Consider the following 22,207-nt stretch of genomic DNA (forward strand, 5'->3'; position numbering starts at 1 on the left):
GTATAATTTAATATTTATATATTATTACTATCTTCGCTACATAATGAACATTTAAATGGATTTGTATTTTAAACTGATATTTGTGATATTATTATTATTAAAATTATTATTATTATCGATTGTATACTGCACGTAAATCGTAATCGTTGTAATCGCGTTATTCGAGTGCTATCGGCCATCGTTATACTTCCATTTTAAAATATCCATAAAACTAGTGCGTTTTATTGTAAATTATTACATACATAGCAAAATTATTTTAATTTAATTTAACTTTACCACCATGGCTGAATTTAAAATTTTGGGTGAAACAAAATTAATTAATGGTGATTTTATTTACGTTTGTTCTAAATTACCATTCAACGGAAAAACATATTGGGAATGTCAAAAATTAATCATTCGGGAAAAAGTTTATTTGGAAATTTCGATTCGGGAAAAAAGGTTTCGGGTTTTCGGATTTTTGGACAAAATACCGTTCGGGAAAAATACTGTTAACCATTCGAAACACAGTTATGTCGTACTAAAATAATAAATAAACAAACGGTTTGTCACGACATCTTTATACCTTTCATAGAACAAAAATACACTGAATGCATATCATAGCTATTAGGTACCTTGTTTTTACCATATCTCTACTTACTTATATCAAGTGGCATGCTATTAGTATCCCACAGGCCACAGTCTGCCGTCATGTTAGGGCTGAACCACTTCTTATGTTTAGGTTTTGGTGCTGAATAAGCACTGCTAATATTTAAGTCATGTTATCAACTACAATTGTATATTTGTATCTATTTATATTGTCTAATAAATGTCGTGCTTATTCGTTTAAATTTGTTTACGCGTGTTATCGTGCTTTGATTTAACATTAAAGTAATTTAAGTATATTATTATAGTTATAATTATTTTTATATTTTTAAATTCCGTTGTTATGAAGTTTAATTTTTGTTATGAAGGGGGGGGGGAGTAATACTTAAGTCGCCTCGCCAAAAAAATACAACCAAAACCGCCACTGCTAATAATAATTAAAACATAAATTATAAGTACCCACTCATTTCATATTGAATTTGTATTATAATTAATTAATTTGTTAATTTATCATTTATGTATATTTTTCATTATAATAAGTGAAATATGTTTTAAGTTGTGTTAAATGTTTAAGAGGACATTTAATTATACCTGCACGTAAATCAAGCAAATCTGTATTTAGCAGAATAAAATATGTTGTGTTGTTAGACGTTAGTTCAATAATACGACGCACAAGAAAACTATTTTCATAATACACATAATATGATTTTTTAATACTCTCTAGGCCCCACGTACAATATATGTTCACTATTATTATATATATTTTTTTTTACCAATCTCATATTAATAATGTACGTTTTCCACTCGAGCGGTATCCCTTTTGAGCCGTTTTCACGAAAGGCAATAAACAGTAGAACAAAATAATAAACCCGGTCATGTATAGCAACTGCAGCAAGTGTACATCTTTAAAGTAATAATATATTAACTGTATTTACCCAACACGCCGTTAATGAATATTCTCATTTTGCATTAGCCCGTTTGTAAACAAATACTGCCACCGCCTTCCAGTAATTGATGTTATCGTATATTCGTATCGTGCTGGAATGTATTTAAGACCGTTTGTGCGCATAAATTGCACTGCAATCCGAAAGGATTTTTTTTAGAATTTAATCGTTTCAATGACGTATTTTGATCAAAAACCATGTTGGGTTACACTATTACAGTGTTTATACTTTATTGCTACAGTGTTATTATTATTGTGTCGATACCCGGGTCGAACTGGCCATTACTATATGAAATGGCAACAGCCAGGAGGCCCTCGTGTCTGTATGAATTATGGGGCCTTTCTTCGTTGTGAACGGAAAAATCATAATTATAAAAGGAAAAAATGTGGATACCGCTCTCCTGTACATTGTAGGTATTGAATGGGTCGCTGTTATTTGTGTGTTAAATTTAAGCTTAACGGTATATTATCATTGTATACGAAAAATGATTTTGAGAGGAAACGGCATGTTGTCCTATACCACCGAGTATATTTCGTATCAATTTATTATATAATATATATATATATATATAGCTATTAAAGCCATTTATTTTACTTTTAATATTACTGTTTATATAATTAATTCCAGAAATATTATATTTATTAAATTATTATCATTTAATTACAATAATAATAATATATTATATTTATACCATAATATTATATCAACTTATTTGACTATAGCAATTTTAAAGTAATAATAATAATTTGTATTTTTAAATACCATAGAACAATAAAAATAGATTCATAGTATAAATAGCTATTATATCTATAGATATTATAATATCTTAAAATTTAAATAAATCAAAAAATGTAATTTTGTATAGGAAATAAAATTCATAATACGTTATAATATACTTAACACTTTTAAGTTTCTGCGAGTAATGTTTTTAAAAATCAAAATAATTAACATCATTATTTATCATTTAAATAAGTATAATTTCGTCCAAATTTGGGCTTAAAATGTTTAAATGTCTATAAAAAATAATTGCTTATACATATTTTTATATAGTTTCTATATTAACTACTTATGAAGAATCTTATATTAAATTACCTATCGATAATTTTGACCCAGTGAATCATTTTTATTGATAATTATAAAATTAAAAAAAAATTTTTGCGTCTATAAATAGTTTATTAAGAAGTAAATTTTTTTGAAAATTGTATAATACAATGAAAACGATATTACAAATATTTGATGAAAATGTCTTATATCTACTTTTTTTTTATACAATATAATATTAAAAATTTAAAAACTGAGGAGAAATAATTGTTTACGGGTGAATATCCAATATCGTAAAAATTTAAACTTCAAAATACTCATAAAAAATTAATTTATGTAAATTGCTGGCATTAATGGTATTTTTTTAACCTTCAAATAAAAAATATTTTGACATTAAATTTTGATATTTCTTAACTAAGAAACTAAAAACTTATGAAAAACTTTTTATTAAATTAATAAATTAATATATATATATATTATAATACAATGTAGTGTATAATGTAATAACTATATAGAGTGAAATACTTATGTGGAATATAATTGATATGATATATTGTGTGTACGAAGTTCTAATGATGATAAATGATACCGGTACACTGTTTTCTACTCAAAAATAATCAAGCAATAAAATAAAGAAAACATCGTTACAGTTATTATATTCTAAAAATTCAATAACAAATATTTGTGAACAATTTGTATATAAAACGTTATATGTTTATTAGTAATATAATAATGATATTTTTTTTTATTTGTTTAATAAATGTAATACCAATGTATCCGTAGCTATATAAAAACTAATATTTGCTTTAAATTTATTTTATCGGTGGTCAATCGTGGCTGACAGATAAATATTAAAATCATCACGAGCACTTATTAAGTATATGTGTGAATCGTTTTTATGTTATTTTTGTCAGTGATTTATCAAAAAAAGGAACGATAATTCGGGAAATGCAATTCGGTCATTTATTGGAAAAATATTATACTTCAACTAATATAAGTAAAAATATTGTATAATGTGTAGAACCAAAACTGAATAAATGAAGGAAATTATCCAACTAAAAGAAATTTGTAATCATCAATCACATTTTTGGAATTCTTTGTATGTGATGTAAAATATGGATTGAATCTACTTCAATTGGAATATCTCTGAAATAAAATAAAAAAGACATAATGTAACTTTCTATAATATCTGCTATTATTCAAAATGACATTAAATCGGAAACAACCATTTATCAAATAAATTTATAATAATTTAAAATAATTTTAAGGATAAAAAATTGTATGTAAATTATATTATAATATTAATTATAAATAACTTTAAATTATAAAAAATATAATAGAGATAAATATTCTAATTATTAATTATTATCATCTATCATTCAGTACTTTTACTGAGTATCAAAATTAAGTTTTATAATATATGTTACTTTATGTTTTCAGTGAAGGACATTTTACTGGTTTAAGACGAGTGGCTACAACAATCGAGTAAAATCTAGTAGGTATAGTGTCGTATCTCTTAAAAATGCTTGAATGTATACAATATTGAAAGCGGTTAGGTATTATAAATTCAAAAAAGTGAGCCTTTTACGCATAATGTATAATAACTATCGTCTATCGGTGTACACTGCGTAATTTATAATAATATTGTGGTGCAAATATTCATGGATTCAACCATTCATATGATAATAATAATATATGCGTCTAAACTTCCTATATTTCCCACCACTATTTCATACTTATGTAGCTACTTGTTGGTACTATCTTTGAAACAAAAGCGTGAACTTAAATAATATGTATTATTTTACTTTAAAAACATTGTCTATCCAATTATACATATATTGTAACCACAGTTGTACCACGTTATAATTATATGTAATGGTGTAAACCTAAGTATTTCGATATTTCTAGTCGATAGGGTTAGATATTTGGGTTAATATCAATATTATTCAAATACAATAATCAATGAGGCAGTAACAACTGCACAAAATATAGACTTAACTTCAAGTTTCACAAAACAATGCTCGTGAAATTGTGTACATTCATACCGCATAAAACGATGTAAGTAGGTATAAGCTCAAATCTGTACAAATTATTGTTTTTAAATATAACAAACACACAACAGGAAGATTAATTGCAGTGGACTAATGCGAAAATACTTGACCTACATACTTATTTAATGATCTGAGATAATGGAAGGGAATTTATTATTATTTCTCGTTCTCAATGAAAATGATTTTAAAACAAAATACACAAACCTTTTTTTTTCGAAACAACAACTTTCTCCGAGTTTATTCAATTCAGTAAACCATCTAATGGATTTTGGTGCAACTAGATGGCATATTCAATTTTATTTTGAAAATATTTTTCCATTTTATATTGTTGTAGTTAATAGTTGTGGATTGTAAAAATAATATTTAATGTCTAAACAGCATTAGTAAAACGTTTTTAATTCTTGTAACTAATGATATAGAAATACTATTTCATTATCGGATCATAAATCAACTATGGTTTTTAAACGTGTGTTTAATTTGAATTTTCATTTAAAATTTTACCATTGATAGTTTTTTAGTTAGAATTTTTATATTCACAATATTATTTAAGTGTATATTGAAACAGTACTTAATTTTATAAATTGTTCCTACCAAAAGATTTCGACGAATAAAAGAAAAGAGGAATCAAAATTAAAGTATAGTCGTTCGAAAAATTCTTCATTTCTATCATCTATTATATGACTTTTATTATTTTTTAAATTAACAAAGTATTATATTTTATTTTTAATAATATTTAAAAAATATTATTGACACTATTGTGACAAGTAAAATTGATTATTTTTAAGATTTTAGTTGGTTATTAATTAAGATTATTTTTTATATAATGTTTTAACAAAATAAAAAATTATGTATGTTATTAAAAGATTAAATTTTCCTTGTTGCATTATTAAATGTAATAATTAAACTGGTACTTACGTGTATTTATTTTACAAAAATGATCTTGAACAATATTGATTTTGTAACCTATTATTTTTAAATGTAGGTAGATTATAAAATGTCTCTGCATTTGAAATTATCTTAAAATATGTTTGTATTATCGAAACTTAGACTTTTGATGAAATCTTTTCTAAGAGAAAGCCTTATAAATAATAGTTTTGTAAATTATTACTTGATTAATTAATTTTTAATTTCACTTTTTTGGATAATGATGTTAAAAACAGTTGTTAAGTAATATTATTGTTAAACAAGGTAAAGCCAATAAAACATATAACGATATTTGAATGCGCAGTTACAATTACAATTTATCCATACCTTAGTTTTTAAAGAGCCTAATTTTAATATATCAACAAGTTATAAAAACACAATTATAGAATAGTTAAGGTCATCAATCGTTTACGTAAGCCAATAGATATTCATTATAGTCGATGTAAAAATAACGCTTAATTTTATTGTAGTAATATATTAACTACTTATCATATTCGATATTATAATGAAATTAATGTTATATAAAATCCTTTAAAATAAAAACAAAATATGCAATTGTTGGTATATTTATAATTTATTCATGAGATAACACTGAATAACGTCGATTTAAATAATCAAACTTAATAGTAATATTATATATTGTATGTTTAAAACAATTTTTATAGAAACATCAAACCAATGAAGTAGCTTATGAATAATATATAGTCTAATATAAATTAATATTAATAATAATATATATATATATTTATTAAAGTTTAACATTTATAGGGATAATAATTGTATTTATCATAGTTTTTAACGCATCTTAAATCTAATGGTTGATATAATTTTTATTCATGCTTAAACTTAATTTTGATTAAAAATAATAATAATAGTAAATAAAATAATGGAATTTTACTGTAATAGACTTATAAACTAAGTGAAGTTATTAACAACTAGTAACATATGAAGGCATAGGTAGATAGTAAAATAAATAAATAAAAAAAAAACAATATACTTTAAAGTAAATAATTACCTAATTCTATGCAAATAATAATTAAACATTGTTATGAATCCCACATTAATATTACATAGTAGGTACGTAATAATATATCATTATTATTTAGGGAATAGTTAATTATTAAATGATTAAAGAGTACTGATATGCAGAGCAACGACTAAGAGTTATAATATTATCCAATTATTCGTGAAACGTCAATGCAGTACGATATATTCATGAATTTACCATAGTAACTATTTGCATTTCCGGTTATTTAAATATAATACATAATCTAATTGCAGCACTGATATGATGTGTTATTAAACACTTAGTTACCAAATACTTAGATTATTAATTAACAATTAGTAATTTATTATATGTTAATTTTTAATTTTTTAATATTTTAAAAGATGTATACAAACAGTGTATGGAATAGCTTAATCTTAAATTTAAATTTCTGCAAACTACACACATATTTTAGTTATAATATACATACACGAATGCGTTTTTATTATTTCGCAATTCAATTGGACACATATAAAAAAAATTCAAGTTATAAGTCTATGATATAAATAGATATTGTTGTAGAAGTTACATAAACATAATAAGAAAATTGAAAATATATTATTTATCATACAACTATTTGAGGAACAGATAAACTGTGCATGATATTTTTTTAATATAAGTATACTACTATAGATAAAAAAAAAATTAAAAATATGTGTAGGTTTTTCATTGTTAGTCAATAGATTTTCAATTAAACCCAAACGTTACTATTTAGTATTTACACTAATAAATAAAAACATTAATTAAATCAATATATTTTTATTCTTTCCCAATTTAAATGTAAATACCGAAACTGATTGGTTTATTTTATTGAAAATGATAAATTTACTCAAGGTATTTGATATTTATTTTTAATTAAAATGAAAATTTATTTTCAAAAAAATATATCAAAAACTGAAAAATTGTAAAATATCACTTAAATTTTATAATTTATTTAGTTTATTTGGATAACTTTAAATTTTAAATTTAATGTTCCTTACCATGACATTATGTTCAAATGTTAGAATAATTCTGTAAAAACAATCATCGTAACAATTGTTTAGGTGGTTTTTAAAATCTAAAAATTTTCTGCGCGAGCAGAGGGCTCATATTATTATATACAATTATATAAACCGATTACAGAAAAGTTTATTTTTTACCTGTCGTCTATGTTTTCGTAATGTATGCGAGTAGTTCAAAACAATAAAAGTACGAGTATTTAAGGTTACCTATACGAGTATTATGAGCAATATTTTTTGAACTGCGTTTAAGTCACGGTTTTCTAAGAAGTCCCATTACGATTTCCGTACTGGAAAAAATATAGTATTATTTATTATACGAGGTACATATATATTATATTATTACTTTATACGGATTTGACTTACATTTTGTTTTTACCGATATGCCTTATTATAATCTGTGTAAAATCAAAATCATATTGTAATACCTGCAGGTCTTGAAAATAGTGTTTTACAAAACAAAAGGTCGTATGAATGCACACACCACACACACACACACACACACACACACACACACACACACACACACACACACACACACACACACACGTGACACGCACAAACACAAACACAAAGACGGATACATATATACATTAAAACACGTCACGCAGTAATTGCGTGTAATAAATATGGTACACAAGAGAAATGTGGGATTGTGGTGATAAAAGTGACACGCGTAGGTCTGAGGTAGTAATGGGTTTACCGGTTAAGAACTTTTATACTAATAGCGAGAGGACAGCTGCGGGACGAATAGACACACACTAGTTGTTTACTAACGACGATACCGTCGGACCTTTAAAGTGTAGCATATATATATATATATATATTATATTTTTATGTTTTTTTTTCTAGACGACATTTTCGGAGGCGGCGTTCAACATGCGATTTTGACAGGCGTTCGATAGCAACACGCCGCCCGACCCGTTAGACACGATGAACGTCATCGTCGTCGAACTGCTGACGGTCGAGGCCCTCTTGCCTTTGTTCATGACCGAATCCGCGATGATCGATGGCCGGGCCAACCTGAAAACATAAACACCGCCAAAATTCGATTAACAGCACACGACGACAACGGCGCAACAATACAATAATTAACGACGTTCGCCGCGGACGACAATGACGCTAAGAAGGTTCGGCTGATGTATGGGCCGGCATTTCATGTGGGTACGAGTGTGCATAGTTGCAACTATTGTTTGTCGCACCAATGTAATTTAAATTTCGATATTTGCAATTTTATATTGTATATGTATAATATAGTGAATTATATTTATCGACGATTTCGACGGTGTCTTATATTACATTATGATATGTAGGTACGTGTTTATATGCGTGTGTGTAGTTTGAACACTTGTTCGTAATATTTTCACGTATACCAGTGCATAAATTACCGTTTTAAAACGTCTTACGATCTGGTTTTGGACACTTAATATAATATAATATATTTTTTATGCGACGAGTATGTCGCAGTAGTCCTCGGTTAATATGTATATGTATGTGTACAAGAGTGCCATTATTGAAAGCTCGTGTTTACTAAAAATAACCAATTTTGAACGGCTATAATTATATATACGATTGAAATTATTTCAGTTACAAGAAGTATCGTGCTGAATAATTTATAAACTATTTCCTTCAACACTTTTAACACAGATTATTAGCATTAGCTGTACATTGAAAGTTCTGAAAAATTCACGCTATCGACGTGGTGTTGAAAATAACTACTTCCCACGTATACAACATGTCAATATATATATACTATAATAACAAAGAAGAGATTATTGTTCAAATAAATTAAACACATAAAACTTATACTCTTCCGATAGTTGTTCTTTCGGCACTATCCTAAACCTATTGTTTATACTCTGATGTTCAATTAATATAATCAAATGAATCGTCATCAATAAGAAAAAAAGTTTATGTGTATGATTATTGATATTATTGATAACAAATAAAAAACACATAATCAAAAAGTTAACACTTTTAACTAATTTTTATCTACATTTTCAATTAGGTATATTCATTTCACATATCACACTAAATAATTATCTAATCGTAACTCTAGAGATTTAAAAATAAAAGATTCATAAAAAAAAATTAAGTACCTAGTGTTTTTATGAATAATCAATAATATTGTTATGTAGAATATTGATCAATTTATCAGAAAATTAATTTTCCATCCCTTATAAATGTGAAAATGAAATGTATAATATTTGAATTACCTATACATAATATAATAGAATAATTAAAATGTACTGTAGATATTTTTATATATATATATGAAAAATTCTATTGTAGACAACTGATCATTTAAAAATGTATATATTAATAGTATGTAAGAGAACATTTTATTATAATATTAATATGAGTATGTTACGTAGTAGTATGATCAATTATGTTAAAATGTTAAATAACGACGGTCGTAGAATCGTTTACACTGATTAATTATTGTAATAACATTATCAAACAATGTAACGAACACATAACAGAAAACATAATTTATTATTAATATATTATATATATTAAACTATTAAAGAAATAATAATGTGGAATAGGGAACACAATTATTAAATAAATATATCAGGTAAAAAATATAAAATAATAATATTGTCCTTTTATACTCGTAAATTTTATATTCTGAACGAAGCGATGAATGTATTGATTTTACAACGATGGATTTTGTTTCTATTTTATTCTGCATATAATCACTATGCCTATTGGATCAGTAAAAATTCTTTGATTTTCAACTTTTAACGTTATTTCTATTAAAAAATTGAATTTATTTGGTACATAAGATCATTTAGGTTAGAGTCGGTGTAGAGTGTACGTCATCATTGAAAGTAAGTCATTGTAATATATTTATGTGTTAAATTTAAATTCAATATTAAACCATTACACACGAACGATTATTAGCGACTATCGAGGGTGATTTGTCAGCAAATATCACTAAATGTACATAATTTATTTATTTCGCTATTAGTAATAGGCCGAAATAGATTTTGCCGAACACGACGTATTTGAAAACGTCATTGTGTACATAAAATACACAAATTTAAAAACATATCTCATTGTAAAATAAATAATATTATATTAGTCACTCCACTATGAATCTAAAATGTATAATATTTTTTAGCCTGAAAAAAATAAGGAAAAACGGAAATTGTTATTAATATTTTGATTAAATCGATTTTTTTTTCTTGGCGTGACTTAAAAATTAATAGTACATACTTGATATTCTTTATCAAATGTTTATATATGTAGAGTCCGATCAATAGACTAACAATTTTTCTTACATTAAAAACCCACGAGTAGAGGTACCTTTAATGAACAATAAAAAACAACGCAAATAGAATAGAACTCTTGCTAACTAAATGCCTTCAGACGAAAAACTCAAGAGACACTCTGATGCTACCCCACTGCAATCTGTGAATCTGTGTGAAATATTATCATCCAATCCAGAGATGACTTCAGCGCTCTTCAATTCCTCAAAGAGTCAAAATTTAAAAAAATATATAATATTATATTGTATACATAATTTAATTACATGCAAATCGAATAAAAATGACACCGCATGTTTATTATATGTGAATTTAATTTTAATATATCACAAAATAAAATGCGTCTTCGTTAGAAACGCCAATAACTATAGAAACTGAGGCGTATAATTTTATTTTTGTTTTAATAATCATTATTATTTATTTCCAAATGTTGCTAAAACTTTTAATACTGCTATTAGATTAATGATAATTTAAAAACGAAAATCAGTACCGCCGTTGTATCAAGATATATGTTAATGAATATATATCATTACTGGATAGTTGATTACTTTGTTTGTATGCCATTACCGAGGGTACGTCATTCAGCAGTGGTCACGCGAAAATTAACTTGCGATACCATTTCGAACGGAATTTATTGTTCTTTCGCTCATACGCGGGTCACATTGAAAGCACGAAAGCAATGTAGATTTACATAATACGAATTTAAACGATTTTCTTGGGCGTTAATATGTTAAGTCAAAGATGGTTCTAATGACTCGAAACCCGTACCCCCGAAGTATACAATATATAGTGCAATGACAACGTGGTGGGTATAGGCACCGTTTGAACATCTTGCCAGACTATTATTAGATATACGACTTTGCATTTCCGGAAGTGATCGTTGATAATGCGAGTGGCGACTATTTGGGTCAAAGTATAAATAACATAATGTTTATATACATATTTACATATTTATTAATAAATAATAATATAATCATTGAGATGCTATAAAAATTTCTCCACGACCACGCGTAGACATAATATTATAGATATTATATTTTGCAATATAAATAATTATACGCCTTTAAGCCAAAGCTACCGATATTTGAAAGATCGACAAAAAAAATAACTCTTCAGTAATTTGCGTATCCACAGCGTGGATTATACATGGGCCTCGGTATAATACCGTCATTGTGACGATAGAAAATACAACCCCCGAACGTCATTATATGAATCTAATCCGTTAGATTTGGCTTAATGATTGGCCACCAGCCAGAATCATTGACATTTTTCATATCACTCGGGAAATATTTTATATCGACGAAAAATAATATGACGTGTCATCAGGTTTTTCCCCTTAACGTATTTTTAATAATTTTCAACAGCGGTGACTACTTTCGAATGCGAATTATAATATATTTATACGTATATATATATATGTGTGTGTAATACGGAGTGTGCCGTTTAACTGAATTCAATATTTTTTTTTCATAATCGGAAGCAGAATACTTTTATAAAAACTTTGATGAATAAATATTCAACACTGGACAATTTTTATTTTTATGTATTAATAATCATTTAAAGTTTAGATTTTGGAGTAGTGGACCACAACTTTTAAGGGGTATTTGCTATTTTATTCCACCCATCCAAACTTTAAACAATTATTGAAAAAAAACTTTTTGTTCGATAAAATTTGATATTTATTATACATCAACATTAAAAATAAAAGTATTCTGCTTTCATAAAAAACTAAAAATATAAAAAGCCTAAAAAGCTAGTAAAAATTTGATTGGTGGTAGTATAAATATTTAAAACTACATAGAAATCTAAAAAATTAACTAGTAAAATGTGTGCAGCCAGTTAAACGGGAATCACCGCGTAAACAGTGCAGTATACACGCGATATTTATGTAGACGCGGAATACCTTACATCTGGTTTTCTGAACATAAATTATTGCGGTTGTAATGGACACGCAACAACAACCACAACAACTTTACAAAATATGACCTAGCAAAAAGCTTTCGAGATGGAGTGACGTTAAAAACGACAATTCGCGTATATATATATTATAATTTACGGTCAGAAGAATACGAATGTGTTTACACTATAGCTTTCTGATATAGTTAGATGTCCAACCCTATACAGTATACACCACCGGAGTGATTAACCGATTTACCGATCGATAGACTCTTTTACCGTTTGTTTTTATACACTTACCCTGACCCTATTCTCTGACCGCGTTATAAATTGGACTATTGCTGCAAAGATAATGATTTTGTTGTTTGTTTCTGTACAACGATAATCGAACATCTCCGTTTATACACACATTGCAATTACCGCGTTTATTTGTAAACGACCGATTTCGATTAAATAATCAATTAAAAGCAAATTGCAATAATAACAATATCCATTAAAAAATACGAGATAAAACTACAAACGAAAAACGCATAATGGGAATAACGCGTGGACATAATTATACCGCTTAAAGTATAGGTGCGTTATTTCAATAGAAGTGTAGTGATACCATAATAATAATTATTTGTATTAACTTCTATCATATTTAGAAGAGTAACAATTGATTTCCTATGGTTTACCTTTGGGGAATAAGATTCCGTATATCATTTGATTTATAGTAAAACAAAATAATCTTGCAAATACAACGTAATTGTGTTCATACTGCTTGCTGCATAGTATGGTTCTAAAATTGTACATTTTTTTTAGTTAAATAATAAACCATCAAAACATTTATCAAATTATATGTTTTTATCAGGTTTAAAAAAAAATATCTAAACGTGTCTTATGGGAATAATTTGTAAATTTGACTGAATTCCAATTTTACTTACTCAATAACCAGTTTATATAAACTCATAACACTAATATTAATCATTAAAATAAATAAGTGTTATTTATACATGTCTAATGTAAAAACGTGGTTAAGTTAAACTAGTTATTAATAATTTAAAACAAACATTTTTTTGGAATAAATAACCAATCTACTTGTACATAAATAAAACAAACATTTTGCGAATCTTTTATGATTATTATATAATTTAATTGAAGTTTGAAAACGTTTTAAATCAAATTGTTTGGAAAGAGCCTTTTTATGAATATCGCTTGAGTTTTGATATGACAAAACACATCTTGGTCTTTGTTTAAATTTGGATCTCCATTAAATAGCAGCACAAATTTGTTTCTGGGCGAGCACTTTTTGAATTTTATGTTGTATATTTTATTAAAGTTTTCTGGACCATTTGTTGTTCTATAAATTTATTTTATTTTGTAAGTTACCTACATGCAGTTATAAATTCTATAACATTTTTGAAACACCGCACAAATATAAAATAAATTTAACGTACAAAATAACACTGTGAAAAACGTACCACCGATAAACACCATACTCAATCATATTTTACCCATTCAAGCATGCATAATATGCGGGAGCGCTTTGCCCCCTGCCTAAATCGTATTTTATTCTTTTGAATATAAACAAAAGACTGATTATTATTTATTGATTTAGGTTAAGTATATCTTTTTATTTAATTTTCTACCGTTAGCTATGAGATTTATAATAAATTAATATCATCGATATAGTAGTATTGGAAACTATTTGAAAGTCACTATTGTTATAAACGCAACCACACGAGTATACTTGTGATATTATATTATAAAATATATTATATCTACTTAAGCTAGTATATTTTACGCTTTTACTTACTCATTATTCGATTTAAATTCCAAATTACTAAAAATACAACGTCTATATTGTACAATAAGCATTCGTTGTTGAAGTGACTCGAACTAGAAGAAAGTATGTCCTATATCTACATTTGTATACATCTCATGGATTATTGGCTATACGCCTATACTTGATGGGTGACTGGTGGGGGGAGGAAGAGTGAAGGAAATCTAAACCCCTATAACTTTTATCATAATACGATTTAATATATGGAATACATTTTTGTTTTATATTTTAAACATATATTTGCGGGCGCACACCAATTGCGTATCAAAACAAGAAACGTACCTTTTTCAACAAATTGTATCCAGGTTGATTCGTGTTACCTTTTCACCAACAGTTGATTTTCATAAGTGATTCCTAAAGTAATATTACCGAAGAAAATTCACAATTTTATATTTAATTAATAATTTACTATTTAATGTATTTTTGGAATAAAGCAGATAATAATAATAATATACTTAATATCATAGAAGTTGTATATACATATCATACTTAATTTAATATTTATAAAAAATGTATTCGTCGGTAAATAAAATATATAAATCATAACTTCATATTTTAAATTTTTAGGTATTTATATTTGTTAACTAATATATTTACGTCACAATCTTTAATTGTTATCTTATGATTATTATTAATTAATTGACTTATTCTACTTTTTATAAATAATATTCTTTCACTTATTGGTTTTGTAAGTGCGTGGACTTTTTCTAGACTAACTATTTTTAATACTATAATAATATCAGTTCACATATTTTTTAGAATTTATAAAAATATATACATGTTTATTGTTTAGGCGAGGAGTATTATGAAATATTTAATTTAATATTGTTAACTTAGTGTTTTAATACTAAATATTTTCACGAAAAGTAATAAAATATTTATAATATTTTAAATCAGTTTGAAAGCCACCAAAAAAAAAAAAAAAAATGTTTTATAAATCAACTGGGGACATAATTCGTTTTACATTTATTTTAAGATAAGATTGGGATATAATTTGAAAAATTGATACTCAACTCGTGTGAACCGTAAAAATATTTACTTGAATTTTAAACAATGAAGTACACAACTTTATAAACATAATATTTATTATACCATTATACAGCTATAACTAACTCATACTTGTACGAATAACTTGAAACTCTAGAACGATTGTACTTATATATATTATCTTATCAACGCATAATAATTGTAAGAAATTACACTTGTTAAATCTAGGCGCCACGCAACCCAATTCAAAGAAGAAGAAAATACTTGTTTGTAACTAAAAATAATTATAATTATAATAATAATTTATAATAGACATTTTTGTATAATAACTAAAAAAAAAATCGTCAAAACAATAGCAAATTTATGAAAAAAAACAATAAATATTGATATTTTTTGTAAAATAAAATTACGAAAATAATGTATTATTTGAGCAAAATAATAAGATGAAAAATATAAATTGTAAAAAGTAGAAGAACACCCCCTCCCCTTAACTTTGACCACTGACAATATGATCAATTTTCAGTTTTGCGAAAGTTCACATAAAACTTTTGGATAACTTTACAGCCCTAAAAAGAGTAAAAAATAAACTGTAAAAACCACATCATTGTAAAACCAATAGCTTTTCTCGTTTCGTTTCAAACATAAGATAACAAGTAGAAAACTTGTTTACGATTGCTTCAGAGATTTCTTTATTCTTATCGTATACAGCACTTTAAAAAAGTAGTTAATCATAATCCATCAATAATTTTTAATATTAATCTTTTTCATACATTTTTTCAAAGTATTATTAAATATTATTTTATTAATTGTTCATATTATATTAATGATAAACTACTTGATATAGTTAGTATAGTAACTATTGATATAGTTACTTATCGTCTATCAAACTCAAAAGTATCTATTTATATTAAAATCTGGCAAAACATAAAAAAAAAAAAAGAACCTAGAAATTGATATATGCTACACTACGTTTTTAATGTCCTAACACTAAGTTTTATAATTCTTACAATACATATCTAAGTAAATACCAGTACTACAAAGTACAAATCGTTTTTTTCATTATATTAGATAATATGATGTTTATGATTTTACGAGTATTAATGTACTAAATATTAGTGCAATTACAGAAATTAAGATAAAATCTACATGTGTGATAATTAATAAATAACTATTAAATATTAATTATTGAAGAAATAATACGTTGAAACTATTTTATTATTGTTGTTCTAATTTAATTCCAGTCATTAAATTAATCACGAATCCCGAATTGGTATCGACTGTCACACATTTTTCATTATCCTTTATACTTTGACTTTGAAGTATCTAAAAAACGTAAATATCGCTTTTAATAGGTATTATCCAACTATATTATAAGGGGTTAAATATTCAAAATAATATAAGAATTGTCGTTATTACATTATTAATTCTTATGCTTTTTTCCAAAATGCATGTACAACTTTTTAATTTGTATAAAATAAAATTGTAAATAGAAATAACAGGACATATTTAGACATAATGTGCTATTTTTATTTATCAGTTGTTTTTATATAATAGTATATATTAAAAACGAATCTTAGTTGTCTTATTTAAAATAACAAACAGTGCCCTTCTAACAATCTTGATATAATTGAAAATAATACATAAATTTCACGCCACACTCTACTTAATAATTGGTGTCGTATTGCATTTTGTTTTTTAACTTTAATCTTTATTGAACAATATATAATTGTATAGAGTATCTAATATAATATTATAAGCAAATATTTAATTTATAAACATTTTAGATATCCAATTATAGCGAGTTTAAAAATTAAAATGTCCACTTCATTATTATTTAGATAATACAAAAAAAATACTAATTCAATAACTTTTTTAGTTGGAATTAACAGTGATCAAGCCTATTTCAATTAATTTAAATAAAGCATTTATAAACGCCAAACGGAAAATACACACAAATCAAAGTTATTAGGTATTTCAAATCATATAATATTATATTTTAACAATATCCGACTGCAACACAAATTATGCAGATGTAGTTTTATCAAGTATTTCATTCTAAATGCGCTGAAATGTGATTAAAAAAAAAATCAGCATTACCATAAGCTCTCAATGTACAAAGCAGTATGTATCAAAAGTGCATTCACTCTAGGCAAAAGCCTACCTTATATTCTAGGCGCATCCTGTAGTTTTCTGTTCGCCTATATGAACGCTGGGCCTAAAACATTAAAATGGAATGTTATTGCAACGTGCTACCGATGCCTAAGGGATCAAACTATACACAAATTACAACATAATCTGAATATATATAATTATTTTTTTCTCAAATCGTGTTCAACATTAAAAAATATCTGTGAATTTTAACTGATAATTAACTTCAAATCGATATTTTTTAATTTCAATACGCATAATAATGTCATAATAAAAGTAATTTTTTTAGCTAATTATTTGAGAAAGTAATGCATTGTATATTATGTAAAACATTACTTTGTGAAATAAATAATAAACATGTATTATAAGGTATGACTTTATAAGTATTATGACTATTATGACAATTGAAAATAAATTATTATTTCAGGCGTACAATTCTATTTTATTTTTGTTTTATAGTTATCTATTTTTAATTATACCGTTTAATTTTAAAATATTTTAAATCAAACATTTTATTACTTACATACTATATTAAGCATAAGTTCGGTTCACTCCAAGAATTAATTGTTTGTAAAATTGTAATACATTTTTTATATGAAAATATACTCATAGTGTCATAGATTCGAGTTTACATTAACACTTATTTAATTAAAATCGATTGGAAAAAAAATAAGATATACTATCATCTAAATTGGATATATTTCATAATAGTATTAGTATATTGCTTTTAAATTAACAATCTACTGAGAAAAATTGCACTCACTCACTCACTCATTAACTCTGTGCAATGTATATGATAGTCCTTTTTGGATTCTATGCGGTATATTGTTATTTTCATGATAATAGAAATTTCATAGAATCCGAGGCAACAAATTTCTCTTCAGACTAATAAACACAGCGGGTGTATTGTATATTATTTTAGATAGGTACTCCATACAGCGTACGGAAATATAAAACCATATTTTATAAGAGTTTATCAGCCTGATATTTATAATATCTTCTACTAACCAATACACATGTTTCTATGAATTACCGAATAATAGTTCGTTGTTCTACATATATAACAATATGTATCATCTGAGTCCGGTTAACAACGATTGATCATTAGTAATTTATTACCAAAATTAATACTCTAATATATTACAATGAGATCTTATTAATTTAGATATTAAATAGTGAAATAATATATTCCCACGCGTCGATTTAGTACCTATTTTATTTGTTTTTTAACACCATAATGTAACCCAAAAATAAAAGTGAAAATGGCAGTCAATAATAACTTTTTTTAAATTATTTATAAATAATACTAAAGCGTAGGAGAAATATGCTCTTCTTGTGGTACACAAGAATATAAAAAAATGACATAAGAACCAATAACGAAATTTAACAAATTGTTCTCAGTTACATAATATGACTGCAAAGAAATATACTTAAATATTAGCTTAAAAGATTACAGTACCGATCTTTTAAGACGGTGGAGCGGTTTTCAGGTTTTCAGATTGTTGTGGTTAATTTTTCAATAAGAGGATTAGGATGATTGATTTAGATTTAAGATATTGTGACATAGTAAGGGGCATTAATACACAAGACTGAGATTTTGGAATTAAAAACTTAAATTTCGATAGATTTTGTTTTATAACGGACTCCCATCCCACTTAGAAACCATTCAGCAAAAGCTATAATGGTTTTAAAACATTTAGTTATATGTCAATATTGAGTTTTAAAGACTTGGAAAGTAGATCATGAAGTAAGGCATTTTCTGTTGTTAAACAATAATCTTTTTTTCGTTTATTATAATACAAGAACTTTAAGTAATTCTCTTGTAAAAAATAATTCCTATTGTTTTCTGTAATATTTAGAATCTGTATGTCTTTTAAAAGCTATATTAGACTTTTGTCTTAAGGAAAAGGTTATAGGGACAAAGGTATTCACTGTAACGCGCCATTTAGAGAATCAGATGGATAGCTTTTTTTTTGTGTTTGTAAGTTTTTGACAGTAATAACTGGATTGTCTGCGACGAGGGTGTTATAAAGAGTTGACTGGTTTAAAGATTATATCGCAAAAAGAAAAGAACCAGAACTACTTCTCGAGGGACACTAACTTGAATAAAAACTACGTGGGAATGATCTTATTTTAACACGTAAAACGAAAAGTTCTTACTGATAAATAGTATTTGATAAAAATGTAATATGATGAAGGTAGAATATTATGCATACTTTGATGCTTAGACTTGATTAGAGGTTTGTAAAATTTTATCGGTTAGTCATTCAATTTTTTTAAATGGATTGGTATGTTGGTTTTATTTTCCTCAGTGGTTGAATAATTGCGTTAGTCAAATTATCTAATATTTTTATTCGATAAATCAAATTTTCTAGAAGGTTATGTCCTCAATAATCTCATAATGCTCATCTATGTCTATACCTTATTTACCTACAATCAAATAAATATATTATTTCTTAGTACACCTATTGAATACCTATAAAGTAATAATTACATAGAGCTACTCCAATAAAACTTTATGTTTTGAAGGACAAATGTAAAAATTTGCTATTGTAACATTTATACTGTTCAATGTGACGTATTTGTCGCATGATTGTAAGAAATCTTTGAAATGGATAGGTAATGTGCTATATCATATTGCAGATCTTATAATTGTAACCATAAATTATTATGTCAGAGTTTTAGGTTATGTGTGACTCTGATAAAAGAGTCATTTAAGGTCCATCATAATTATAATGTAAGTAGGGAGTTTACAGTATTTATGTAAAAAATAAGATTACTATTAAAGCTATGAAATCTGTTAGAAAATTTGTCAATTGCATTACAACGTCGATTAATGAGGAAGTATAATTCTACTTATAAGGAAATCTATTTTATGGTGTTTTATAATACACGTGAGTACGAAAAAAACAGAAATTTTCTATAGGTAGTACTAATAGTGTCGGTTTTGAGTTAACAAAAGTGTAATTAAAATGAATCTGATACCCGATGTTTTGACATAATTTGAAATATAGATGGAAGTTATTTTTTATTCCTGATTGAGTTTATAAATTGGATAATTTAGTATTTTACATTCGATTATAATTATATAATAATATCCATTATTTACGGTACATATTTCTAAAATGACTCCGAATTTAGTGTATGATGATGACGAATGATCTGCGTTGCATTTATTAGAGCATGATCACTAGTACTTCCGCTATGTAATCTACCCGATAAAATTCTTCACTCTAAAAACTTATAATAAAGTAGGTACTAATAACTACTAAATGTCATTAATAATTTATTAATGAAATGCCTACAAATATTGTTCAGTATTTTTACATAAAATATTATCGGTTGAATACAATTATTTTTCTAATTTCAAATCCTTTAGCAGGAGGGTGAATATAGATATAATAAAATATATTAAACACTAAACACATCAATAACCATTAAAAAATATAATTTTAAATAAATATACTTGTAAGTACTTCCAAGTAAATAAAAATATCTATACAATTCAATATAATATGAGCCAATATACCTAATCAATAATCATATTATGTTATAATAATATACGTTTTATACATAAAAATTAATTATTTTTTTCTAAAATTTTAATGTTTCCAAGTTTTTACATTAAAAAATTGTCCATCAGTTAAAAAAATTAAAAATATAAGTTTTTCTTATATATCACCAAAAGAAAAGTTGTTATTGTCAGATACGAATATTTTTATCAAAAAAAGGGCAATTTATAATCTAGAAAAAACACTAACAATTTATAGTATTATACAATTTTAAAAATACGAAGAATCAGTGTAAAAAAATAAATTTAAAATATTATCAAGATTTGGGGCAAAAACTATTGCACTAAACTTGAACACTAAAATAAATTGTTACGTATTTATATTCTATCCATTAAACATTAAATACATTGAAATAAATAAATAAATAACTTCGAGTTAGTGATAATTTAACATAAAAAGTTATAAAAACTCTCGTAGTAATGGATTGCTCTTGATATATAAAAATATTTATACGTTGATAAAAATACAATTCTACCGTGGTAAAAAAATAACCTTCAATTATTTTAAGAATATCTTTTACTTACTTAATTATTAAGTAAAGAGGTCTATCGATTTTCAAGAGAATATCAACGTGCGAATCTTGGGAATAATTACGTCTTTAAATCTTAGTTTTATCTATTTTTATTTTCACCAACTGTATCGTGCTTAGAAACCGTATTTTTTTAAAAAAACGTTTATGTCCCAAAAGTTATTAATATTGACTGATTTATTTTTCATCGTGTTAAAAAATAATTTTGTTGATTTAAACATTATCGAACTCTGATATTGGGGAAGTATGAGCTAATTGCTTTTGATAATGTTTTTGAACCTAGGAAGAAAATATTAATTTTATAAGATAATTTAATAAAAATACAAAATACAATTGGAATTTAATTTAGTTTTAATCAAAAACAATTCTTAGAAATACATTTCTAAATATAAT

At 25.5% G+C, this 22,207-nt stretch overlaps 1 protein-coding gene across 6 annotated transcripts in view; it reads right to left on the reverse strand.

Annotated features, from left to right (window-relative positions):
* Positions 1-6,263: 6,263 nt before the first annotated feature.
* Positions 6,264-22,207, reverse strand: part of LOC132917848 (diuretic hormone receptor-like) — a 78,383-nt gene continuing 62,439 nt past the window's right edge. For 3 of the 6 annotated variants that reach the window (XM_060978803.1, XM_060978801.1, XM_060978802.1), the window contains one exon: positions 6,264-8,608. In XM_060978803.1, the coding sequence (XP_060834786.1) occupies positions 8,434-8,608 (175 nt within the window). In that variant the 3' untranslated portion in view covers positions 6,264-8,433. Of the gene's footprint in view, positions 8,609-17,726; positions 17,781-22,207 lie in introns of all 6 variants that reach the window. The other 3 variants (XM_060978806.1, XM_060978804.1, XM_060978800.1) reach the window with 2 other exon arrangements.

Source organism: Rhopalosiphum padi, chromosome 1, assembly GCF_020882245.1.
Source record: "Rhopalosiphum padi isolate XX-2018 chromosome 1, ASM2088224v1, whole genome shotgun sequence".
NCBI classification, from domain to species: Eukaryota; Metazoa; Arthropoda; class Insecta; order Hemiptera; family Aphididae; genus Rhopalosiphum; species Rhopalosiphum padi.